The following is a 27449-nucleotide window of genomic DNA, read 5'->3' as shown; positions in this document are numbered from 1 at the left end:
CATCCCACAGCTGTCATGAGAGCTCTTCTACTACCATTATCTCCTTACTTTGAAAGAAAAGAGATCCCCATATTATTAACCCTTCTCCCAAAAAGGAGCCCCCCTCTGCTCCAGAACCGCAGACTTTTAGAGCTGGAAGAACACTTAGGGCTCATCCAGCCCCTCCTTCTTCAGATGAAGAAACAACAGAGCCCTAAGAAGTTGAGAGACATGTCAATCAAAGGCACCAGTTATGGGCAAGGTCCTTGTCTGTCTAGTTCGCTGCTGTGTCTCTGCACTAGCGCCGGGTTTGACACATGAGACAGTCAGATGTTTGCACACATAATGAATGAATGGTTACAGGGCAAATGAGTGACAGGACTCAGAGCCCAGTTCACCTAATTCCGAGGCAGTTACTTTTCCAATTATACCACTTGGCACTCGTACTACCCTTTCCAACCACAACCTTCTATTGCCCTGGAGTATCAAAGAGTGGCCACAAAGACTATTAAATGTTTAGTGTTTGAAAAACTTCCCAGCTGAAATAAGCTGTTTTAGTTCACACAACCAGTAAAGTTGAAGAGCAGGGTCTTGTTCACTCGTGTGCAGAGCATTGCAGCCCACTGAAAGTTAGGAACTTTCTGCAAATGAGGATACCCAGTCTACAATGCACTATTCCTAACTTGCTTACCTTGCCTGAGCTCTTTTCCAGAACCATCCCCCGACCCAGACTGAGAACCCTAGACTGTCAAAACTGTGTCTTGTCTTTCTAAAGCACCTACCAAGTCTGAACACAGAGCAAATGTTCGATACATGTTTGTAAACTTCTACCGATGGAACGGTGCACCATGAGGGGCAAAAGTGAATTTGGCATGAACGAAAAATACTACTTGTACCTTGCTCATCTCCTAGGACAGTGGTTCTCAACCTTCCTAATGCCGCGACCCTTTAATACAGTGCCTCATGTTGTGGTGACCCCCAACCATAAAATTATTTTCGTTGCTACTTCATAACTGTAATTTTGCTACTGTTATGAATCGTCATGTAAACATCTGATATGCAGGATGTATTTTCATTGTTACAAATTGAACATAATTGAAGCACAGTGATTAATCACACAAACAATATGTAATTATAAATGTGTTTTCCGATGGTCTTAGGCGACCCCTGTAAAAGGGTCGTTTGACCCCCACAAAGGGGTCACGACCCCCAGGTTGAGAACCCCTGTCCTAGGACCAGTACGGAACCTAATATGTAATAGGTGCCTAATAGTTATTACATTTAAAAAGTGAATGAAATATATGGCAAAATATAAGAAATTATTGAGCAGCATTTTTTTCTGCAGTCACTCATTTGTTCCTTCATTCAACAAATACGTATTCATCAAGTATCTGTGTGGCAGGATCTCTGCTGCTCTGAAACCTAACTTCCCCACAGAGCTACCGCCCTTCTAATGCATCTCCACACATCTGCTCCTCTTGCAGGCAGTGGGCATAGCCCGGGTGGCCATATGTCTCGATATGCCCAGGAGTGTCCGAGTTTACACCTATTGTCCAAGCGTGAATTATTAAGAGCAGCCGCTTTCTCTCACAACAATACCCTGCTCTAGAGGCTAGACAATTAGCCCTAAGTGTAGCACTCCCCCCACCCCCCTGCCCCATGAGCAGAGTAGGGATTCAAAATTTTCACTCCACCTTTACCAGCTACTCTGTCTTGTTTCCTCATCTATAACATGGGCATAACACTGATTAAACCAAATGGTTACCCAGAGAAGCAGCTAGGGATAAGGCTGGAACATCGGATGGAGGCCGCACTGTACAGAGCCTTGCATGCCAGGTTCATGGATACTAAATTCAATATTCAGCAGGGAGCCATAACAACTTTTGAGGAATGGAGCGCCTACAAAAGTGTTACCACCTTGATTACAGCAGAGAACTAAGGAATGAAAAACAGCTGGTTCCCCGACATACCAAAAAGACAGCCTAAAGCTATAAAGAAAGGTTGTCACAGACGAAATTAGCAACAAATGCAATCTCGCACCCTTTGCTTTTGTAGGTGGTTTAAAAGTCTCAACAGAAAATAGATGCAGTTGAGCAAGCTCTAGCTAGCTCCTTGGTCTGTGAGCTTGGTGCCCTCGCCGCCAGGGACAGGCTGTGACGAAGGCTCTGGAGCGCCAGGCTTGCCCTCTTGTCTGCAGGTCCCGTCAAGGAGGTATACAGGCCGGGCTCGGTTTGGTTTTTCTTTTAAGGGCTACATCTAAAACATCGTGTTCACGGTCAGGAGTTTCCCGGCTTTGAGGAGCTGGATGGGAATCTTAACCCGCCTCCTCCCGATCTTCCACTATTGCATCATTTGAAACTAAGCCTCCTCGGGCAACGACTTGTAAGATTCGCGTCAGGTAAAATGGCAGCAGCAGCAGCAGCAGCAGCCGGCCTCAACTTCCAGCTCCTGAGAGCGCGTCTGCCCGGAGCGGCCAAGTGCTCAGAGGAAGAGTCTGTAACATCAACAGGTCCCGCGCGCGCGCCCGAAGGTGCCCAGACCCGGGCGCGCCGGCCGCAGGAGGAAGTGGTTAATTACTTCGATACCGTGGCGACGACAGGATGCCGGAGTCGGTTCCGCAGCGCCTTCTCCCTGTCTACACCACCGACACTGGGGACCTGCTGGGGGAAGGCCGGGCCCCGGGGACCGCGGGGAGGGAGAGCGCCGCTCCCGGGCGGCTGCTCCGGGCCCTCGGCGCCCCAGCCCTTGGGCAGCCCCAGCCCTTCGCACCCGGGAAGACACCCCTGGGGTTCTTCTTCCTCCGGCGGTCCCCCTCCTCTCATCGGCTTTACAGAAGCCTTTCGGTTCTGCCACCAGGAAACTTCCGTGGAAGGTGAGACTCCATCCCAGCTCAAGACACCATGGCGCGAACCGGCGATGGCCAGCGTCGGGACTTGGGGGCCAGACCTCATAAAGCCTGGTGTCCCCCGAGAGGCCCCGAACAGCTCCGCGCCCTCGCACCCACGCACCCGACGACCGGACGCAGTGTCCCCCATCCACACACCCCCAAGGTGCCGGCGCCCCGAACCCCGGCACCGCCTCCGCTCCGAGCGCCGCGGGGACCCCCCTCGCTCCCGCGGGGACAGACCTCCCTTCCGCGCTCCTGCCCATCCCTCCAGGCGGGAGGCTGCCGGTCCCAAACTGGGACCAAGGGGCGGGACTTTGGCCATCCCGGCCGGGACCAGGCGCAGTGCCCAGACCCCCCCACCGGCCAGTACCTCGTCCGCTTCCAGCTCGGCTCGGTTGCCTACGAGCGCCATATTCCTCCTCAGCCTGCCGCCACCCAAAACCCAGCAGGGAGCTCAGAGCCGACTCCGCTTCTCCGCTCCGGGCTCAGCCCCGCGCCAGTGTGGGAGGAAGGGGGCAGCCCCGCCTCCCGCCGGCTCCCGGGCGGGGCCAGGGAGCAGCTACACAGGCGCTTTCCCCGCCCCTGGCGCCCGCAGACCTGCCGAGCATCCATCTCCCCCAGGGGCGCCGGGCGGCCCTCCTCGCCGGGGCCCCGCCCCCACAGGCCTCGCCCCGCCCCCCCACGCGGCTCAGACGGTTCAGCCAACCAGGTTCCCCCGGCGAGTCTCAGCCCACAGTCCGCATCTGCCTTGGACCCCCACGTGGGCGGGGCCACTCAGTGGGCGGAGTCACCTCGCACCCCGAGGCTTCCCGGGTTGGCCCACCCTCCGGTGAGGAACCTGAGGTCCCCCCCTTCCAGCCCTTTGCAGAGGGCAGGTGCTCCCTGGAGCCCAGAGAGGGCCGGCTGGACGAGGCCAAGGTCAAAGCCGCGCTACCCCTGGGTCCTCTGAAGCGTCCACATGGTCCTTGGACTGAGGCCAGTCCTCTCCCCTCGCAGGTGGACACCGGGTCTCACAAGATGGTGTGGCCAGAGTGCCTTGAGTCACTGTCACCGGTCACCCAGAGGCCTCTGTCATAGGTCCGTCAGTGGCATCGTCTTCAGACACGGGGAAGCCGTGTTTGCTTCCGTGTATTTTTTTTTTTTTTTGTATCCTAACCCGAGGATATTTTTCCATTGATTTTTAGGGAGAATGGCAGAGAGAGGGAAAGACAGAGAGGAACATGGATGTGAGAGAAACACATCAACTGGTTGCCTCCTGCAGGAGCTCTGACCCGGGCCCTGGCCAGGGAGGAGCCTGCAACCCAGGTACATGCCCTTGACCAGAATGGAACCCGGGACCCTTTGGTCCGCAGGCCGGTGATCTAACCACTGGGCCAAACCTGCTAGGGCTGCTTCCAAGTATGTGTGAAAACTAAAAGAAAAATCATGGACACATATTTATACTACTTAGTGCTCCTCTGCCCCTCCTCCCACTGCCCTGTCACCTTTATGTCCCCAGCACCCCACACTGACCCCTTTTGTCACCCCAAACCTAGGTGTATAACATGTGCTTGATGAGGGGTGCTGTTTACTTCAAGGCTGGATCCCAGCACCTAGAACATACGGTGTCCTGTATGTAGTAGGTGCTCAACAAATACTTGTTGCCTGAGTTTAGAAACTGATTCTTGCTTCTAACATGTAAAATAATCGAAGTATCCAACTGGTAAATTCAAAGCTATATTTCGGGGGGAGGGAGTGTCAGCTTTATCTTACATACCATAAAATTCACCAAGTTTAAGTGTATAATTGGATGACAAATGTTTACAAAACACCATCCCGAAGATAATACAGAAACCTCCCCCCCCCCCCAAAAAAAAAAAAAAGTTTCCTGTACCTCTTTGCTGTTAATTTCCTATCCCCAGTCCCTGGCCTCTGGCAACCACTGATCTGCTTTCTACCACCATCATTTACCTTTCCTAGAATTTCATATAAATTGAATCAGAGCATGTAGTCCTTTGTGGCTGCTCATGAAAGACTAATGGTCATCAAGTGATAACTATAAAAGTAGCTAACACTTACTGAGTATTTCTTCTATGCCAGGAGTATGCGAAGCCCCTTGCATATATGATTTCATTCATCCTTCACAACCCCATGAAGTAGGTGCTGTCAACTTGCAGATGAGTAAACCCAGGCTCAGAAAGTTTAAGTAACTTGCTTGAGGTCAGGCAGCTATGAAGCAAGTAGGGTTGCCAGAATCTGAGCTCCAGCAGTCTGACTCGGGGTGTGGCTGGTAACCATTTCTCTGCACTTCCTCCAGCCACCCTCCCTCCCTGTCTCCCTATTTGTTTCAGTAGAGCAATGCCTGAACACGTCAACTACACATATTTTCAGTGAATCATCTTTGCATCCTTGAATTGCTCTACAATTTTAATGAGTCCGTGTGTAACTTTATACTAGAAAAATAAATAACATGGCTTCTACCCTATAAATCCCATTTTTAAAAAAACAGGTTAGATTGTGGTGATGGTTGCACAACTCTATGAATTTACTACAAACCATGAATTGTATACTTATAATAGGTGAGTTTTATAGTTTTGCACATTATATCACAGTTAAAGTCTTTTTAAGAACTCGTTAACACACCTGTTGGATGTCCTTAGAATCAGATATAGGGGGCTGAAGGGGACCTAGAGATCATTTAATTCGAATACCCCTGGAAGTTTCCATTCATCCCCACAACCTCCTGTTTATACTTTACTTCCCGAGACCAGATTTCCTGTCTGAGTCCAGATTCTACACTGTATTACACATGCACGATTCCGTTTTATAAAATTCATTGGTTCTTAAATTGATATCACACATCTTTTTGACATCTCCTTGCTGGCTTCTTCCTCCCCCATATGCTTCCTTATTGTTTTATTTCTGAATTTCAACTCCTCAAATTTTGAAGAGATACACAAAAACTTGGCTCTAACTACTGTCATGATTATGTTATAATGAGAAATCTAATTTTCCAAAAATCTATTCTTGTAGATGAAGGTTGGTGTGTTATTTCTTTTAACACTGGGGATCAAATCTGAAGCCCTGTATGTTTTAAATTCACATCACTAGACGTGCAATATCACCTCATATTTCTGAGGAAGCTAATTATAAACACTGAATGAATAAATGTGTTCTAGCCACTAGAACATCTAATCAAATTTGCTTTGCTCCTGGCAAATGCCAACTTTCTTTTCCTGCACATGCGTGATTTTACAAGATCATGAATCACAAAAAAGAAAACAGCTTTTTTCCAAAGAACAATTATGATGGATTCATTTTTATTAAAAAATTTCCCTTGCCGGTTTGCTGATAATAAACTTTGTAGATTACTCAGATATTGTGTAACTAGCATAGGGATTAAGCAAGCAAAGTATCTGAATTTTTTTTGTCATTGAAGGCACACCTGCTGGGAGCTGTTTGGGTTTCAAAATAAATCTAATATTGCAGAAATCTAATCTTTAGTATTCCTGAACTTATTATCCTTAGTGAATGCAAGGCTTTTTTGTTGATACTTGATTTAAATAAAAATTGCATTTTCATCGTTTATGTAGTGGAGAGAGAATGGTTTTGCATTTAGAAATAAAATGTTTCAGATGTTCATATTCATAAAGTAACTGCTCATTGTAAAATCATGCATTCGTCAATGGCTTTGTCTCACATTTACTCTTAGCTCCTCAAGGACTTCCCCTTCTAAAGTAGCCCCTCCCTCGCCCTGGCCGGTTTGGCTCAGTGGATAGAGCTTCGGCCTGCGGACTGAAAGGTCCCGGTTCGATTCTGGCCGGGAGCATGTGCCTGGCTTGCAGGCGCATCCCCAGTGGGGGGTGTGCAGGAGGCAGCTGAATCGATGTTTCTAGCTCTCTATCCCTCTTCCCCTCCCTTCCTCTCTGTAAAAAATCAATAAAATATATTTAAGAAAAAAATATAATAAAATAGCCCCTCCCTCTCAATCCCATGCTACCATGTCATCCTGCAGCCTACACTTATCACTACCTGGAACTATCTTGTTCATTTATATATTTACTTGTTCTTTGTTTGTTTTGTTTTATTTAAGATTACTATATTTCCTTACAAGAGGAAAAGTTTAACAAATTTTGCAGGTGTCGATCAACCCTTGCTCAGATTGGGCACATATCAAATCTAGCATTATGGGAGTTTTATTCAGAAGCGAACTTAACTATTATTAATGCAAACATCAAGATACTACACAAAACATCCACAAGTACTTTTTTCCCTTTTTTAAAAATATATATTTACTTGTTTGGTGGTCTATCTCCCTCAATAACAACACACACACACATTATAAGGTAAACTCTCTGAAGGAAGTAAACTTGTGTTTTGTGTTTACAACAAAACCACAGTGCCCAACATGTAATGGATACTTAATAAATGGATATTGAGTGAATAAATGAAAGTATTAAAAAGTTCATAGTATACAGAGCATTTTGTTCAGACCTTATGATACTAATGCTTTAGCATATGATTTTTTTTAATTGAGAAAACTGGTAATAATGGAGAAGATTAAAGAATGCAAATTACATAAAGTCTAAAAATTAAATACTTTTTTTTTAGGGTACTGTGGCAGGCAGGATGACAACTTCAATGGCTACTCATTTTTGCAGAATTACACAAGAGCTAAGCACTTAGAGGTCCCTCAATGACCTAAAGGGGATTAATTCACATCCCTGGGAGAGATTTAAATGCAAGAGGGAAAAATTCATCATTTATTGGAGGCTGAAATCCTCCTTAAGAACATCTTTGTTCTAGGAATTTGGAGCTGGATGAACATTTATTTTGCCCTGTTTATCAGTTCTTTGTTCACTTTTTTCACATACATACATACATACATACAATATTTTCAATCACCTTACTATTTATTTTTACTATACACTTTAAATTCGATTAACTTTTTTTTTCACATGAGGAAAGTGAGACCCAGAGAAGAGAAAAGCAAAACAAAGACTAATTTTGACAATATGAGACTTCAGAGTGGAATGTTGAGGATTTAAAAAACAAGAATAAATAAAGCAATCTGTGGTAGAGCCTGCTCGTTGCCACCTGCTGTTTATTCTCTCTTTGCTTCATTAGTAAGAGAACCTGATTTTATTTATTTTTTTTAAAAATATATTTTATTGATTTTTTACAGAGAGAAAGGGAGAGAGATAGAGAGTCAGAAACATCGATGAGAGAGAAACATCGATCAGCTGCCTCCTGCACATCCCCCACTGGGGATGTGCCCGCAACCCAGGTACATGCCCTTGACCGGATTCGAACCCGGGACCTCTCAGTCCGCAGGCCGACGCTCTATCCACTGAGCCAAACCGGTTTCGGCGAGAACCTGATTTTATATTGAGCAGCATGGTGCCTGCCTGAAAAATAACATTTTCAAGGATTTCTTTACAACTAGGAATGACCAATGTAACCAAATTCTGGCCAATAAAATATATTTTACTCCCAAGAAGGCTACTTAAAGGGCTTGTGACCTGTTGCCCTCCTGCCTCTCCTCCTCCCCATAGTCTGGAACAGATATGATGGTTGGAGCTCCTGCCACCCTATTGGGCCATGAAGTAATACCTTGAGAATGGAAGCCATGAATTAAAATACTGGAGCAAAAAGACAGAAGGAATCTGGATTTTTGATAACTGTGGAACTACCCCACAAATACTTGACTATCAACCTCCAGATTTCTATTGCATGAATGATAAGTCAATTACTATCTTTATTTAAGTAACCATTCTATTGAGATTTCATTATATGCAAGCACATATAAATCTAAATGTATACACATGTAATTCAGTGTTTTTAGATGTTTTGGGTTCCTATATACCTTCCTGCCAACTCCAGTCAAAGCATTTAGAACTTCTGGTCAGTGTTGAGTTGGAGTAGCTGACCTGGAGCAGTTTTGCAACCCTTTGTACACCCTCTCTCCGGGGGACTCTTCCCCCAAGTCCTCTCTCTCTCTGGGTTCTGTTGTACCTTCTTTTCTGGCATGTTTCCCCTCGCACTGCTAGAGTCCTTTATTGTCCTACAAGTCCAAGTAGTCTCCACATTCTGAATACTAGCATCTTTTTTAAAATGACATTCTCATTGTATTTCATGAATACTTTTTTTTTAAACCCTCAACCGAGAACATGATTATGGACTTTTAGAAAGAGGAAGGGAGAGAGAAAGACATAGAAACATCAATTGGTTGCCTCTCTTATGTTTCCCAAGCGGGGACCAAACCTACCACCTAGGCATGTGCCCTGACTGGGAATCAAATCTGAGACCTTTCGGTGTATAGGATGAGGCTCCAACCAATTGAGCCACATCCACCAGGGCATGAAGGCATCCTATATAATAAAGAGCTAATATGCAAATGGTCATCACACCCTCACACCTTACAGCTCAGACACTCAACACTCAGGAGAGAGGAACAGGAACCAGCCAGGCACAAATGAGCTCGCGAGAGAGGAATGGGGAGAAGCCAGGCACAAATGAGCTGGAGAGAGAGGAATGGGGAACATCCAGGCACAAATGAGCTCACGAGAGAGGAATGGGGAACAGGCAGGCTGCAGTCTGGGAGAGGGACAAGCCACCTGTCCCGCAGTCCTGGGCACCAGTGGCTATGCCTGTGCCTATGCCTGTGCCTGCGCCTGTACCTGCAACCCGGGAGAGGGACAGGCCGCCTGCCCTTCGGTCCCGGGCATCTGTGGCTGCAGCCCAGGGAAAGCTGCTTGCCCATGGTCCCCTGCAGCTGCGCTGGCCTGGGTGAAGCCAGCCTGGGTCCTGGGTGTCTTCAGCCAGCCAGAGGGAGGGAATCCTGGGTCCCGGGTGCAGGGTGAGGCAGAGGCAGTTAGGGGCAATCAGGCCAGCAGGTGAGCAGTTAGGGTCAATCAGGCAGGCAGAGGTGGTTATGGGCAATCAGGCAGGCAGGCAGGCTAACGGTTAGGAGCGAGTGGTCCTGGATTGCGAGAGGCAGTGAGACATCCCCTGGGGGGGTCCCAGATTGGAGAGGGTGCAGGCCAAGCGTAGGGACCCGCCCCCCCCCCCCTGCACGAATTTCGTGCACTGGGCCTCTAGTTTAGTAAATAGATAATTATCTTTGGCTACCTTCAGTAATTCTATTCTCATAACCTCTTTTGGACCTAGTACAGTATTTATAACACTTTCGATTGGACATTTCGGGGTTCTATCAGGCAGTTCCTTCACTCACCTAAAGAAGGAGATACAGATACAAACCTTCTTCCTAAAACTTACCCCTAGTAACATCTATATTCTAAAATCGGTTTGACTTGGCACTACAGTGATTAGTTCTAAGATCTCTAAAGCAATGGTTCTCAAACTTAAGTGGTATTAGAATCACCTACAAAGGCTGCAAAAACACAGATTCTTGGCTCTGACCCCCAGAGTTTCTGATTAGATAGATCTGGAGTAGCGCCTACTTGTGCAGTGGCTGCTGCTACTAATTCAAGAGCCATGCCTTGCGAGCCACTGCTCTAAATCATGGTAAGCAACTCAAGTCCCTGGGACACAAGCAGCCTACTGCCAGACAGAGCCCCAGTAAGATTTCAGGAGAAAACACTAGAAAGGTGCAACTTAGCACACAAAGTCTGACATTGACATTAACATTCCACCTCAATGAAAATCTGTGACTGTTTCCTCCCTGACATTCCTCCAGTAACAATCTAAGTGGTTAGAATATACCTTTGTTTTCTATGTGACCCAATAAAATAACTTGCATTTCATTTCCAAGAATGTTTATTTATTGTAAAAAAATAAAATAAAATAAATAAAGGTAGTTCCTCACTGCTGCTCCAAGAGAGCCTGACTCTGGCACTGACACTGGGCTCCCAATAAGACAGCCTCATTTCCTAGCTTCTTTTTTTTTTTTTAATATATTTTAATGATTTTTTACAGAGAGGAAGGGAGAGGGAGAGAGAGAGTTAGAAACATTGATGAGAGAGAAACATCGATCAGCTACCTCCTGCACACCCCCTACTGGTTAGGGCATTTTCCTAGCTTCTTGAGACCTGGACTTGTGACCTTGAACAACTCACTTCAATGCTTTCAGCTTTTTGTCTAATGTAGAATGGGGGTTTTGTGTATATAACTACCCATTTCTAGAAGACTACAATCCTGGGATTCTAATAGTTGAACTGAAGAAAACTCTCCTTCACTTGTAGTTACGACTGAGAGTGGGGTGGGGTGTGGTGACTGGAAGGAGCCAAGTAGATGACTTTACATATTCCCAAATCACCGGGTATCTCAAGGGGTTTTCCAAAAAAAAAGTCATACTGCTCATGTGTAGAGGGGGAGGGAGGGCTTTTAAAGTGAAATAATTTATGCTATTCTATCTACTATATTCTATCTCTTTATACTATCTCTAGACTGTCACCTCTTTCTGATGTTTCCTGCTGACTCGGAATTCCCCATTGATTTCTCAGCAGAAAGCTTTCTCTGGAAGCATATTTAAATACTAGTAGCCCTGCGCACAAATCCGTGCATGCATAGCTTGCTGCCACTTGCCTCAGCTGGCCACCCCGCCCTCTTGTAGCTCGCTGCCTGCTGCCCCGCCCTCCTGTAGCTCTCCGCCACTTGTAGTAGGTCGTGATGTTACAGCATCCCAGCTAATTTGCATATTCCTCTATTATTATAATAGATTGAAAAAAGCAGGCTGCAGGGGGATGGCCTCCAGATGCAGTCTGGGAACCTCTGATCCACTCAGCAGTTAAGCCCACGTTGGAGGCAGCATAGTATGGTTCCTGTATACCTGAACTATTTTATCATCTGCTAAGCACTTTACAACAGCCATGTGAGCTAGGCAGGATTTACATTTTACAGATGAGAAAACCGAGCTTCCAATATGTTTAATGGCTCACCCAAAGTCATTAGCCAGTGGGAATAAACCACAAGCTAAGGCCCTCTTCTGAAAGGTATTTTATAAAGGGTATAACTGAGGCCTGGACCATGTTTTTCAGAGAGATTAGAAAAGGCTTAAATATCCTAAATATGCCTCAGTACAATAAACACACCCCAGAAACTTATGAGCTCCCTTACCACTCACCCAACTGGCTGGCTATTTTGTCTTCATCAGGCAATTCCAAGGCCTTTAGAGACATAGACCCGGGTGAACTCAAAAACGTATTTTTCTGGCACTGTTCACACACAAGGGATCTATAAAAATTATAGATATCAAACTGTGAAGAACGTAAAATAAGTCCAGAGAAGACCCAACTGCGGGTAAAAACTCTCAACCGAAAACCAAACAAAAACCCACCTGAAGGCACTGGGAGAGACCCAAAGAAGGTAGATACTGAAGGCGGTCACGGTCTCATGCTGAGAGAGAAGTACTCTGTGACTTTCTTGTTCTCTATGGCATGACCCTGAGGATAGCCTATGCAGTTTGATTGACTGAAAGAACTCAAGTTCAGAGCAACTAGAAATTAAGAAGAGATGTCCAGGACAGGAAGCAGTAGGGGGGCCTTCAACTTGTATGGGTATAAACTCTTGCCCAAATCTCCGACTGACCCTGAAAGGTGCACACGTGAGGCTGACTCAAATCAGCCCAGCGAACACTGAAAGAGCAGAACTGAAATTTCCGCAGCCACTCAGCACAGGAGGAAGAGTGTTTGCTGCTTGAATTCAGCCGAGGTAACTGATTTAAAAAACAATAATAATTCAATATTCTTCAGAAAATTTAAAGAATCTAACTCAAACTCTGGCATATCTGATTCTGAACCTTTTTTCCTAGCATTTTACTTCTTTACACTCTTCTTTTTGAGCGTTGTAGGTAGGGATGAGAAAAATTGGCACATCTTCTTGGAAAGTTTCCCAAAAGGGATCACAAGAATTTTAATTTTTTATTATATTTATTGGGGTGACATTAGTTAATAAAAACACACAGGTCTCAAGTGTACAACTCAACAAAGCATTATAACTTTTGATCCAATCATTCTAGGATCCTCTCTAGGATCTCATCTTTAGAGATAAGCAGTCAAGGTGCAAAGATACATGTAAAACTTTTTAAATTGTTGCACTGTTTTTAATTTTTTAAATTGCATATTAACTATCCAGTAGGCAAAGATCCAAAAGTTTGATAAAACATGATGTTGGAAAAAATTTTACCAAAACAGTAACCCTAATGGTTTTCTGAGTGGTGGAATTTTGAGTGTTTTTCCACTTTCTCCTTCATACAGTCCTCTGTTCTTTACATTATTTTGCAATGATCTTGTATTGCTTTTAAAATTAGAAAAAATAATAATGCACTTTATTCTTATTGTTCACGGTAGTTATGTTCTATAAAGTTGTCACAAACACTGAATTAGCAAAGAGGGGAAATAAAGGGTTATTTTCCTGTGAGCTTCTGGTCACCTTTTATTTTAAAAAAAAATAAGCGCTTATTGATATTTTAGAGAGAGGAGAAGGGAGTGGGAGAGAGGGAGAGAGGGAGATAGAGAGAGATTAGAGAGATACATCCATCAGCTGCCTCTTGCACACTCCCTACTGGGGATTGAGCTGGCAACCCTGGCATGTACCCTGACCAGGAATCAAACTGGCGACCTCCCTCATTTTTACCTGGCTAGTTTGCGGACTGGATGGGTCATAAGAAGGTACATAGTTCTTCAGAGTATCCTGAGGATTCAGGTGGGGAGGATATCTGCTTGTTGGATGAGAAAAGTAGCTCGATGGGCTGGAGGGAGAATAGCTTGTGTTGGAAATGGCAACGGTGAGGGTGGAGGTGTTCGGGTTGAGATGACTGTAGAAGATAGAAAAGGAAAGAGACTCGTTAGCTGTTTTCTTTAATGCTCCAGGCTGACCCTAAAGAATGCTGTGAAACGATAAAAATGATAGCTATTCATTCCCTCCCCGCCCCCCCCCCCACGATTTAACCAAACTCTCCTAAAATAGCAGTTAGTGTTTTATTCTCAATGCCAGTACTGCTAAGCTCGCGCGCGCTCGCACACACATACACAAACACACACACACACACACACACAAGCAACCCTCACTATAGGGACTAAGCAATCTTGCTTTCTAGATCTGTGAATGATTAAAAGATAAGCTTCTCTTTCATATGATTAAAGTTTCTCTTTCAATGACTCAAAATGAATTTTCAACTGAACCACACTGGCCAGGACCTAGTCACATTTTTTTGTCAACTGATCAAAACATAACCTTGTCTTATGTGTGTTTCCATTAAAGACATGTTTTTATTTAATATATACTGTTGACTCGTCAACACTGAATTCACAGCAGCACTATAACTCAAGCCCAAACAAAGCTTATCTACACACACACACACACACACGTATTTTTTTCTGTAAGGAACATCACAGCGTACCTGTACCTAAGAACTACAGAGCACTTCTACACGTTCCTTGAGGGCCATTTTAAGCAGTCAATTCATTGACAAAAATGTGAAACACATGGCACTAAATAGACTACAAAGAGGACACTGGTTTACAGCATAAAAGTGAAACGAGAAGGCAGGCATGGCCTGGTTTGACCTCAGCTGGGAATGTAAGTGTCGGATGACTCACATTTTCCACTGCGTCGCACACTATGATTTAGAGCATATAACATTAAAGTTCTAAAATTGTAATTTTAGAGTGTCAGAAAGTTAAAAACATGACTGATACAAGTATATTATATTTGAAATATATATATAATATATGAACACACGCTAAACACCTACTTAATTCATTAATAAGGGAACCAGCAGAATCGTGATGCTGGCTCCAAGGAGCACAGGAGAGACCTCAAAAGCCACAAGTACTGATTTTGGGGTGACAATAACATACAGCAAGTGGGTGAATTCAAAATACCATATCCGTAACAATGACGATTGACTGCATAGCTATGTTCACCATTTGAAAATAGAGTACAAAAGCTTTTTTAAAAAACAACTATGCAAATTTTGCCTCAGGTATTGCCCCCTGAGCTCTAGAAGACAGGGATGATTTAGCCTTCACCACTAGACATCTGACAGCTAGCTAAGTGCCTGCAGTAAGTGCTCAATAAATGTCCTTTTCTCACTATCACCCACTTCTCTGAATGACAAACTTCAGGGCATACAAAGATGGATCCTCAGTCCTGTAACAAAGTTCTGTTGTTTGGAACTCACCTAGTGGAAGCATGAGCCACCAGAGGGGACATCTGCCGTTGATTTTAGCCACCCAGTATCTAAAACTATATTCAGAGAACTCCACCAATAAGGCAAAGTTTACCTCCCTCTCGAAAAGCTGAAAATCCCAGACTTGCTTCCTCTGCCTCCTTTGTAGCTAGAACGCAAACAAGGACCTAGGCTCCACCAACCGATTCAAAGCATGTCCCTGAACCAGCAGGCTGCAAGCCATTTCCAGAAGCAGCTGTAGCAACAGTCCAGCAATGGCGGTCAGCGTCCATCCAGTTCACCAGCTGTAGCAGCCCCAGCTGCAGGGCCTGTGGTCAGTGGGATAGCGCTGTAGTATGACAAAGGGCATCGTTTCTGGTTGTGAAGTCTCTGAGTTGGTTCTCTGAGGCCTCTGAAAAATAAGCCCATGGCTCACGCCTACTGATTTGCCCTACCACATGTAAGAGTCCCTAAAATAGATGGACCAGCAGACACCAAAAGTTCCAAATTCTACTTACATGGGGACAAAGAAATGTCTGTTTGGCTTAGGTCGGTTTAAGCAAAATAGGAAATTTATTAACCTACATAAATTCAAACTCCAAGGATGAAGCAAGCACTGGGCATGTAGATACAGAGGTTTCAACTAGGTATTAAGAACTCAGCCTTTAAAAAAAAATACCTCAGCCACTCTTTCCATGGCGCGGCTCTACTTTTTTGTTTCTCTCTGTGTGTATTGTGTGTATAATAACAATGCTTTCTGGCAAACTCTACTCTTTTGTTGGAAAACTAGTGACCCAGTGCACAGATTCATGCACATTGAAAGGAAATTAATTAGAAGGTGGCCAGCGGGGTGGGACTGGGTAAGATGGGCCGGACATGCTCTGGAGCCAACCTCCCACGGGCCCTCCCGGGTATCTGCAGAGTGAGGAGGGTCCCTCCGGCAGGTGGGGTCCCTTGGCCTGGCCTGCTGGGATTGGGCTGAAACCGGCTCTCCAACATCCCCCAAGGGGTCCCAGAGTGCGAGAGGGCACTCTGCAAAGTTGCTGTCGTACAGGGTGTGGAACACAAATGCAAGTGTGCAGTAAACCAGATTCAGGGCCGACGGTGCCCCAGCAACAATATAACCCACAGCCAAAGGTGGAATGGTGCAGCCCCACAAGGAATCAGGCTCCCTCCTCTCTGGTTTCAGGGTGTGTTACCTGAGAACTACTGCTGCCGAGTCACTGCAGCTCAGCAGCACCTACATTGAGCATCTGCCCCCTGGTGGTCACTGTGCGTCATAGTGAGCAGTCGGACGATAGGAGGGACACTTAGGATATTAGCCTTTTATATATATAGATGGCTGCCAGCAGTTCCAGGATTACACTGCTTTCTCTTAGCGACCTCAGTGCAGCGTGATACTCTCTACCAATGGTTCTGGCAAAAGTCCTGGCATTCACTCTAATTGGACCAAGTGGAGTCATATACCTAGCACAGAAACAGCCAGCCACAGTGACCAGAGGAATACAATATTCTGATTGGCTGCTCTGAGTCATGTGCTGAGCTCAGATTTGGGGGGACTCATGCAGTCTCCCTGGAAAAATCAGGTACTGCTACCAAAAGAAGGCTTAATGGGCACAGGATGGGTACATGATAGGTGCTATAGACATTAATATAATCCATAGGGCAATTGTGGAGAAATATATAACCAAGTAAGGAATTTTAGAAAAGGTCCCAATGATAAGATAAAAATCTACCAGGCTTGCCTTACTATGAAAGGACCATCTTCCTTCTGAGTGCCTGGTAAGGTTCAAAATAGTACGCTTTTAGCCATATACTACTCTTATCCATCATGCCCACATGTATGGGACACTTCAGTCTGCAGGCTGACACCCTATCCCAGGGGTGGGCAAACTTTTTGACTCGAGGGCCACAATGGGTTCTTAAACTGGACCGGAGGGCCGGAACAAAAGCATGGATGGAGTGTTTGTGTGAACTAATATAAATTCAAAGTAAACATCATTACATAAAAGGGTATGGTCCTTTTTTTTTTTTAGTTTTATTCATTTCAAACGGGCCGGATCTGGCCCGCGGGCCGTAGTTTGCCCATGGCTGCCCTATCCACTGAGCCAAACCGTCTAGGGCTCAACACCTACAGATTTAATCTGCCTCTTACTGTGACGGGCGCCTCAGGAGAAATTGAAATGGCACACTGATTTTTGGCCGCTCCACAGTTTGTGATGGATAAAGGGATATATTGAAAAACCATCTCCTCCACCAAGTTGTGAGGGATTCAAGGACTTCTACTGCATGTCTCTCTCCACAGAACCCAGCAGTGGGAGGGACTAACAGAAGACGGATTCTGACCCCAAATTGTTCACATCAAGTGAAAGCATAATCCCCAGTGTGGGGCATGCAGGTATATGAATAACCAAAACATAACACAGAGGGTGTAAACAAAAGGATTTCAGGATTACAAAGAAGGAAGCAATTTCATGCAGCTGAGGGACAAGAAACCTTTACTAAGGAAGTAGCTTTAACAGAAGGAGAAGAGGAAGGGGCAGAGTGGGCGGGGGCGGGGGGGGGGGGAGGGGTGTGTGTGTCAGGAAATGCCAGCCAGAGAAAGTCTGAGAAAGAGAAGACCAAAAAAGAGGTGAATTTTTAAAATCTTAATCACTGACACCAGAATAGGACAGAACATTCTTTGTTTGGAGAAGTACTTTGGTAAGCTACTGGAATTAAGGGTAAGAACTTCAAGTTCATGGATGACTACATGCCCAAGCAAGCATCATGATTCCTACTCTGTACTGGGTGTCTCAGAACAAATTCAACAATATCTAAAGGAGTACTAAAGAATATAGCACTCAACAAGATTAAATACACAGCATCTAGCATTCAATCGAAAATGACCAGGCATGCAAAGAACTGGGGAAAAATGAGAAGAAGAAAAAAACCAATCAACAGAAACAGATTCAGAAATGATATATAGGATAGTAATAGGCAAGGGCATTAAAACAGCTATTATGTGAAGAACTCTATTGTAGGCATCTGCTGTGGTCTGAATGTTAGTGCCGCCTCAACATTCGTATGTTGAAATCCTATTGCCCAATGTGATGGTACTTGGAGGTGCCCTTCGGGAAGTGCTAAAGTCCTAAGCTGGACTCTCACAGTAGGATTAGTGCTTTTATTAAAGAGATCTCTCACAATACAGGTGGAGCTCTCACAATAGGATCAGTGCTCTTATTAAAGAAATCTCACAGAGATCTAGCCCCTTCTGCCATGTGAGAAATTTGCAACCTAAAAGAGGGCCCTCATCTGACTGCACTGGCACCCTGATCTCAGACTCCCAGCCTCCATAACTGTAGGAAATAAATTTCTGTTGTTCATGAGACACCTGTCCATGGTTTTTTGTTACAGCAGCCCAAACAGACTAATAAGATAGCAGCCTTTGAGTGTCTTTAACTTTAATATACTCACACTGCTAAAGCATCTGCCTGGATTTAGTTTTCCTACTTCAGCTGGCCAATGTGGATCTCAAACTATCTATAATAATAAAAGTGTAATATGCTAATTAGATTGGACATCCTTCCAGATGACCTTCTGGACAAAGCCGGGGCTGTGAGGGAAGCCCAGGTCTCAGGTGCCAGAGGGAAGTCAGTGCTGGCAGCCAGGGGAAGGAAGGCCCACTCTTGCATGAATTTCATGCATCGGGCCTCTAGTTACATTTATAAAATCACCTGCAGAGTGTCAGACTTAGGCAAGGTGTTAGGGAAAGTTTCTTGCCTTCACTTATGGTGTCAACATAGAAACCCCTCCTCCAGATCTTATCATGATCACATTCCCATCCCAACCTTTTGCCTGAAAAGACCACAGACTCCACAGCGCCTGATATCTGGAGTACTAAGCTTACCTCCTCCTTCCTCCCACCCTCCGCACCATGCTCTGGGAAGTCCTACTAACATCACTTGGCTGAAACCAATGTCTCCATTTCACCTTTCTGCCTTTTCTACCCTCACAGGTGCCCCTGAAGCCTCTACTTCATGCCCAGTTGTCTGTCTCCAAAGAAAGAAGCCCCTACATCAACCTATGTTGGGGTCCAGCCCCAGCAGGTCCAGGGGTTCCCAAAGGTGTGGATGGAGTCCGAGAAGAAGGAATGAATGGCACGGAGACAGCATTCAGTTGATCAGCATAGCCAGGTTCTCTTCTCTATTCTCCTGTTACATCTGTATTTATACCAGTTGATTTTAATCCTATCCATTCTACTCCAAAGGTTAGGGCGTTTCTTATCTCCATTCCAAGATTACTCTATTGTTCTATTAAGCTACAAGAAAGTAACTGAAGGAGATTATCCCAGGGAAAGATTATGTAGCTTAAGTGTGATTGTTCATAGTGAAAGTGATTAACTACCCGCCTGGCACTTAGTTAAGGGGTTTTATGGATTTATTCCCTTCCTCAGTCCTGTTAATCCCTAACCTGGGGAAACAGCCTTTCTCAGGGAGGTGATTCTGTTTAAAGCACGTAGCGCTAAGAGGGGGAGCTTGAAACATAAGCTGTGCAGATGTTTCTTTCCTGCAGCGACTATGTCAAGCAGCAAGGGTGGACCGGCTTCCGGCAAATTCCCCCATTTTTATTTTTTAAATGGCAGCATGTGTAAATCAGCGGCCACCTCTCAGATTGGGTTGTTTAAGACTCAGAAGAAGACTTGTTTGTGACTTTGCCAACAGGTCAGTCCAAGGCTTAACCCTATATTGGCTCCCCACATCTCACCCTTCTTTTATTTTTTAAGCTACCATAATTTTTTTTTTTCATTTTTAACTTTTATTAATAAATTCACTAGGTTTGACAGCATCCTTTTGCCATGGATGGGATGGACAAACAGATATGTAACAGGCAATGAGAAGCACTGAAATAGTCCTTAAAATCCAGAAATTCTACTGATAAAAAAATACAAATGGGACTGATGTTTGTAACAGTTCATTGCTTAGAAATAGAATCAATTCCAATGAATGAAGAGAAATGAGCAAAGAAATAATAAAATAACATAAAATAAAATAAAAACCCCCAACACGTGATGAGTCTTCCCAGTGTCCAATGATGCCGCGAGAAGGGGGCCAATTCTCCGAGTCCAGGGAATGGGATGGGAAAAGCATAAGGAAGCCGCGAGTCACAGGTGTGCACACTCAAAAAGCTCGCCCAGTCCTACGGGCGCCAGAGCATGTCGCCCAGAGGAGCAAGGAAGCTGGGCTGGGTCCTTGGGAAAGTTCTCGGCAGCAGCTCTCCAGGGGATCCCGCACCAGCAACAGCTATTGCGCTCCCAGCCCTGCGAACAGACAGAGAGGTCACGTGCGTCCTAATGGGCTCAGCCTGGACCGCGGATGCAGCCCTAGCCCGATGCCACGGACATGCGCAGTGGCCACGAAGGGGGCAGAGCCCAGGCCACCTCCCCAGGGTGGATGCTTAGAGGTGCACTGACTCTGCACAAGAGCAACTGGCGGCGGAGACACAATGACCGGGGCTTCTCTCACCCTCGTGGGCGCACACCCGGGTCCCCTCTGATCCCGCGGCATCTGTAGGACTTGGCGGGGACACACTCCCTTGGAGATCCAGTAACTGGATGAGGTCCACGTGGCTGTCACACACAAAATAGTACCAGGGCCTGGGGGAGGAGAAGGGCTCCTCTGAGGAGCAATAGGGTGTGAAATCAGGGTCTGGAGAGGAATTCCTGGTGGCGTTGTCCTTGTCGTTGGGGCCCTGAGGTGAGACTGTGGCCTCAGATGGAGCTGGAGCTGGAGCTGGAGCTGGAGCTGGCTGTGTATCTGGAGCTGAAGCTGGAGCTGGCTGTGTATCTGGAGCTGGAGCTGTCTGTGTATCTGGAGCTGGAGCTGGAGCTGGCTGTGTATCTGGAGCTGGAGCTGGAGCTGGCTGTGTATCTGGCTGTGTAGCTGGAGCTGGAGCTGGAGCTGGCTGTGTATCTGGAGCTGGAGCTGGAGCTGGAGCTGGCTGTGTATCTGGCTGTGTAGCTGGAGCTGGAGCTGGAGCTGGCTGTGTATCTGGAGCTGGAGCTGGAGCTGGCTGTGTATCTGGAGCTGGAAATGTATCTGGAGCTGGAGCTGGAGCTGGCTGTGTATCTGGAGCTGGAGCTGGAGCTGGAGCTGGCTGTGTATCTGGAGCTGGAGCTGGCTGTGTATCTGGAGCTGGAAATGTATCTGGCTGTGTATCTGGAACTGGAGCTGGAGCTGGCTGTGTATCTGGAGCTGGAGCTGGAGCTGGCTGTGTATCTGGCTGTGTATCTGGAGCTGGAGCTGGCTGTGTATCTGGAGCTGGAGCTGGAGTTGGAGCTGGAGCTGGCTGTGTATTTGGAGCTGGAGCTGGAGCTGGAGCTGGCTGTGTATCTGGCTGTGTATCTGGAGCTGGAGCTGGAGCTGGAGTTGGAGCTGGCTGTGTATCTGGAGCTGGAGCTGGAGCTGGAGCTGGAGCTGGAGCTGGAGCTGGCTGTGTATCTGGAGCTGGAGCTGGAGCTGGCTGTGTATTTGGAGCTGGAGCTGGAGCTGGCTGTGTATCTGGAGCTGGAGCTGGAGCTGGAGCTGGAGCTGGAGCAGGTGCAGCAGGGACCGTACCCTGGACGCCTTGCGCAGGGTCCCAGCAGGCCTGGCTGTAGTTGGAGGCGCTGGGGTCTGCTGCTGAGAAGACTTGCAAGGGTTGGTGTGGAGGGAGGCTGCAGAAACCTGGGCCCCCGTGGTGCAAGGGGGTGACAGGGAGCACAGGGCTGGTGGGGAGCACAGAGCCCGCAGAGAACACAGGACCGGCTGGGAACACTGGCTCCTCAGGGCGCTCAGGTGTGGCCGGCAGCACAGGGCTGGCAGGGAGCACAGGGTACTCCTGGGACGCAGGGCCCGCAGGTGCTGACCGGGACTGAGGGGGGCGCACACAGCTGGAGCTGGAGCTGGATGTGTATCTAGATGTGTATCTGGAGCTGGAGCTGGAGCTGGAGCTGGAGCTGGAGCTGGAGCTGGAGGTGGATCTGGAGCTGGAGCTGGAGGTGGATCTGGAGCTGGAGCTGGAGCTGCATGTGTAGCTGGATGTGTATCTGGAGCTGGAGCTGCAGCTGGAGCAGAAGCAGGAGCAGGTGCAGCAGGGACCGTGCCCTGGACGCCTTGCACAGGGTCCCAGCAGACCTGGCTGTAGTTGGAGGCGCTGGGGTCTGCTGCTGAGAAGACTTGCAAGGATCGGTGTGGAGGGAGGCTGCAGAAACCTGGGCCCCCGTGGTGCAGGGGGGTGGCGGGGAGCACAGGGCCGGTGGGAGCACAGGGCCAGCGAGGAGCACAAAGCCGGCGGGGAGCGGGGACTGGCTGGGAACATAGGGCCGGCAGGGAATACAGGGCCGGCTGGGAGCACAGGGCCCGCGGGGAGCACAGAGCTGGCAGCGAACACAGGACCTGCTGGGAACACTGGCTCCTCAGGGCGCTCAGGTGTGGCCGGCAGCACAGGGCTGGCAGGGAGCACAGGGTACTCCTGGGACGCAGGGCCCGCAGGCGCAGGCGCAGGCAGGGGCTGAGGGGCACAGACTCCTGGTTCCTGAGGCACAGCGTGGGCCCCCTGGCCTTGCTGCCCGCGCAGTCGCTCCAGCCTGCGGTCTTTGGCCCTGCGGTTCTTGAGCCACCCCTGCACTTGGTACTCCTGCAGGTTCAGCCTGGCCGCCAGAGTCTCGCATTCCTCATAAGTCCCATAGCGTTTCCTCTCAAAGAATTCCTCCAGGATCCGAAGCTGTTGTGCGCTGAACACTGTGCGCTTCCGCCGCGTCCTCTTCCTCGGGGCACTTGGGGCCAGTCCGGAGCCGGTGGGAAACCCGGGCTCTTGCATCCCGGATGCTGCTGGGCCCTCTGTGCTTGAAGCTCTGGCCACCAGCCCTGCGAGTGCCGCCTTAAATACCTGGTTGGCACGCGCCACCCACCGGTCCCACCCTAAGGGGCTCTAGGCCGCCCTGCCTTCAGGCCCCGCCTTTGGGGTCCTGCCCCAGCAGGTCCAGGGGTTCCCAAAGGTGTGGATGGAGTCCGAGAAGAAGGAATGAATGGCACGGAGACAGCATTCAGTTGATCAGCATAGCCAGGTTCTCTTCTCTATTCTCCTGTTACATCTGTATTTATACCAGTTGATTTTAATCCTATCCATTCTACTCCAAAGGTTAGGGCGTTTCTTATCTCCATTCCAAGATTACTCTATTGTTCTATTAAGCTACAAGAAAGTAACTGAAGGAGATTATCCCAGGGAAAGATTATGTAGCTTAAGTGTGATTGTTCATAGTGAAAGTGATTAACTACCCGCCTGGCACTTAGTTAAGGGGTTTTATGGATTTATTCCCTTCCTCAGTCCTGTTAATCCCTAACCTGGGGAAACAGCCTTTCTCAGGGCGGTGATCCTATTTAAAACACGTAGCACTAAGAGGGGGAGCAAACATATGTATACACCAGGTCCCTTGAAACATAAGCTGTGCAGATGTTTCTTTCCTGCAGCGACTATGTCAAGCAGCAAGGGTGGACTGGCTTCCGGCAAATTCCCCCATTTTTATTTTTTAAATGGCAGCGTGTGTAAATCAGCGGCCACCTCTCAGATTGGGTTGTTTAAGACTCAGAAGAAGACTTGTTTGTGACTTTGCCAACAGGTCAGTCCGAGGCTTAACCCTATATCAGCCCCTCACAAACATATTTTTTAGGTCTCTGGGAATGTATTACTCTTTATAACATGTGAGTCTGGTACTGGACTTTCAAGCACTCAACTTAGAAACACACTTCTAAGAACATGTGGGAACAAACGTAGAGACTTCCTGTACCAGAAATGACAAAAGCTTCCCAAGGATAGCATGGAAAGGAATGCACTGTGTGTTTGTTCATCAAGATGAATCCCCCCTAGTATATCAGAAATCAACCAACCTGGCTTTAGAAGAAAAAGATGCCCTGAATCAGGAGTCCTCAAACTACGGCCCGCGGGCCACATGCGAATACAAATATTGTAGTTGTTCCCGTTTTGTTTGTTTACTTCAAAATACGATATGTGCAGTATGCATAGGAATTTGTTCATAGTTTTTTTTAAAACTATAGTCCGGCCCTCCAACGGTCTGAGGGACAGTGAACTGGCCCCCTGTTTAAAAAGTTTGAAGACCCCTGCCCTGAACATTATTTGTAATGTTTACTACCACTCCAATTTCTATTTCTAAGTCAGGTTTGGAATGAATAAGGTATGACTAGGAGAGTAGTTTCAATTACGTGTTTTGGTCATCCCTCTGACCAACACACGCACAAAATACCAACATATTTGCAAAATCTTAGCCAGGAAAAGCAAACAGATGACTTGCTAAAGCCGTGGTTTTCAACCTTCCTAATGCAGCGACCCTTTAATACAGTTCCTCATGTTGTGGTGACCCTCAATTTCATTGTTACAAATTGAACATAATTAAAGCATAGTGATTAATCACAAAAAAACAATATATAATTTAAAAAAAAATCTTAGCCAGGAAACATAGAATGCCATACATATGCACATATGACCTACACACACTTACTCATTCCCTCCTTCATTTTGCTGTTCTGATTTCCACACAGCGACGTGGGTAGAATTTGTAATGATTGCAGAAGCATTGCTCTGAGCAATCTCTTGAAATAAAAAAATATATATAATCACCACCCTGCAGAGGTAGGAGTTTGGCTGCTGATTCAGATTTAGTCACCTTCCCTGAACAAAGAGCTCAGTGCTCATAATAAATGGCAAGGCAGTACGTGTCTGCACTGAGTAAACCCCTGCTACAATCCCAGTGGAAGCACCTGTCAGTTTTACATTCACAGTCTGGGCCAGGCGTAAGCTAATATTGTGGCAGGTGTGGTGGCAGGTGAAGCAGGGTGAAGCTCAGTCCTTGACTTAAAGGCCCGTGTAAAATCTAAGAGGCAAACTAGGAAGGAGGAAAGCCCAGTGGACCCTACCCTAAAGGTGTGCTTGGGGTATGGACACAGATTACAATTCATTTGAAAGTTTGAGTTGGACCAGTACAAATGGTAACAAAGGATTTTATTTTAAAGATGAGGACAACCAGGCCAATGTGAAGTTTGTCACAAATCACAGTGGGTTCCCAGGTGGAGCAGGGACATGCTTCCCAATAGTTAGCTTAAAATAACCAACAACTGCTCAGGTGGTTTCTGTTCCATGCAGCACCTGGATCCTTAGAGAGCCGTGGGCTTCTGTCATTCTGGGGAGGCTTAAGGTAGGGAAGGGCTTGTCAACAATATGAATTCATAGAAGGAACGTATGACTAATAATTTGCATCATCCCCTTTAGAGGTACACACTCTGTCAGAGAGGAACATTATCCTAAACACTTTCTTTCCTCCAGAAGAAAACAAAGATGGGCCTACCTCCTGGTGTCTAATATTTCCCAGCTCCTGTGCATGTCCTTTGGGCCCGCCAGTGTGTTCAGTGGTTGAGTGTCGACCTATGAACCAGGAGGTCAGAGTTTGATTCCCTGTCAGGACACATGTCCAGGCTTTGGGCTAGAGCACCAGTAGGGGGCGTGCAGGAGGCAGCCAATCAATGATTCCCATCATTGATGTTTCTCTCTGTCTCTCCCTCTCCCTTTCTCTCTGAAATCAATAAAAATAATTTTTTTTAATTGCTTTGGAAGTACAAGATGTTCTTATAGAGAGTTTTGTGAATATACGAGAAGTGGCCATACCATAAAGTCAGCAAGTGAAGCTCCCACACTTCCCTTTCTAACACCAAATTACACTCTCTGCTCAGTCTTGGAGGTCTCTATATCTGTCCGTTCTTCCCAGCACCTACTGCCTCTCAGGTTACTCTCCTCACTCAGACACACCAAGTCAGAACCTGGGAACGTCTACCCAAAATGTCCCCTTCTCCTGGAAAGTCCTTTCCCCCAACTACTCTCTACTTCCTTCAGGTGCCATTAATCAGTAAGTACAGAATATCTGTGTTCTAGAGATGCACCATCAGTCAGCCCCCCAATGTTTCTCCAAGCCTACTTTAAAAAGTGATGTTTAGCGGGCGCCCGGCTAGCTCAGTCGGTAGAGCATGAGACTCTTAAAAAGTGATGTTTAGGGAGAGCTGGCGTTGATCCACGTAACAATAGCTCCCATTTACTGAACCTCACCTTGAACAGACACTATGCTAAGTGCCTACTTGCACTGTCATATTTCAACTTCATAATAATCCTTCAAGGATTCCTGATCTGATCCTCATGTTTTCCTTTTCATGAATATATATATATATATAGTTATATGCAAAGTGTCCCCTCAGGAGTTCAACCAGGAGACCAGGAGTTTGATTGCTTGCTATGACGTGCAATGACACCAGGGAGCAGCACGGAATGAAGGAAGGCCCGGCCAGCAGCTGGAAGGAAGGCCCTGGCCAGCATCCAGAAGGCCCCAGTCAGCCCTGATCACCGGCCAGGCCTAGGGACCCTACCCGTGCATGAATTTTGTGCACCAGGCTTCTAGTAACATTATAAATGGACTCAAATAATTTGTAGAAAAAGGAGAATAAACAAATAATTTAAAATTAAACACAAGTGATATTTTCTTCCTGAGGTTAAAAACAACCAGTGATTAGACAGGGAAGATCAGGAAAGAGAAGGAGAGTTGTCAACTGTGTTAGATCCTAAAGGACTGAGTAGGAGAAACTCACCAGGCCTCCAACCACTGATAGTGCACTCCACTCAGGGAATATGTATGAACACAGAGACATATGAAGCAACTCTTACCGATTGGGGTTACCGGTTGGGACCTTGCTTCTTCTCATTGATGCAGAAAAGAGTTTAAGGTCGATGAAAATGAAAGTAAAGCAAAATAGTGTTTATTGAAGATATACTCCAAATGAGGAGCAGAGCAGGCCAGTAGAGAGATGGGGGGTTGGGGGGGAGCTCATCTCTCTCCCCTCTCTTTGGCTCACTGGGAAATCAGAGAAAAGGGGGCCTTGGAGACAGGTTCAGGGGGTAAGCCCAGTATGAGCTGCCACTGCCCATTGTCTCCTGGTTGCAAGTCTCATGAGGTTCCTTAGAAGTTGGAGGATACGCGCCTGTGGGGGAAGGAGAGGGAGAAGGAATGGCATAGCGTGCTCCTTGAAGGGAGAGCATGTCCTGGGTCCTTTGTCCTGAGCATATTTATCTCTCTCTTGCAGGTGGAAATGTCAGGGGAGGTGTCTGGGGAGGGTCTCAATAGAACGTTTATTAGCTTTCCAGCTCTGCTCTTTCAGGGTCGTGGTCTCCACTGATTGGTCGGAGCCAGGACAGGGCGTCATTATGTAGTTGATCCTGGGGCAGCCACTCGTCACTTGTCTGGTTTTGCTGCCTTTCTGGGTATGGAGATGAAATACAACTGAGGCCTAGATGTTATCTTTTTTTTTTTTTTTAAATATATTTTATTGATTTTTTACAGAGAGGAAGGGAGAGAGATAGAGAGTCAGAAACATCGATGAGAGAGAAACATCGATCAGC

The 27449-nt window shown here is 46.7% G+C and overlaps 1 protein-coding gene across 1 annotated transcript in view; it reads right to left on the bottom strand.

Annotated features, from left to right (window-relative positions):
• The window catches only part of TTC39B (tetratricopeptide repeat domain 39B), a 120949-nt gene extending 117455 nt beyond the window's left edge, over window positions 1–3494 (bottom strand). The window contains exon 1 of the mRNA XM_081103038.1: window positions 3237–3494. Within this exon, the coding sequence (XP_080959164.1) occupies window positions 3237–3278 (42 nt within the window). The 5' untranslated portion in view covers window positions 3279–3494. The remainder of the gene's footprint in view (window positions 1–3236) is intronic.
• Window positions 3495–27449: the final 23955 nt, after the last annotated feature.

The sequence above is a fragment of the Myotis nattereri genome (assembly GCF_964212035.1).
Source record: "Myotis nattereri genome assembly, chromosome: 12".
Taxonomy (NCBI): Eukaryota; Metazoa; Chordata; class Mammalia; order Chiroptera; family Vespertilionidae; genus Myotis; species Myotis nattereri.
The sequence above is the reverse complement of the archived record's forward strand: the minus strand, read 5'-3'. Positions and strand labels throughout refer to the sequence as shown.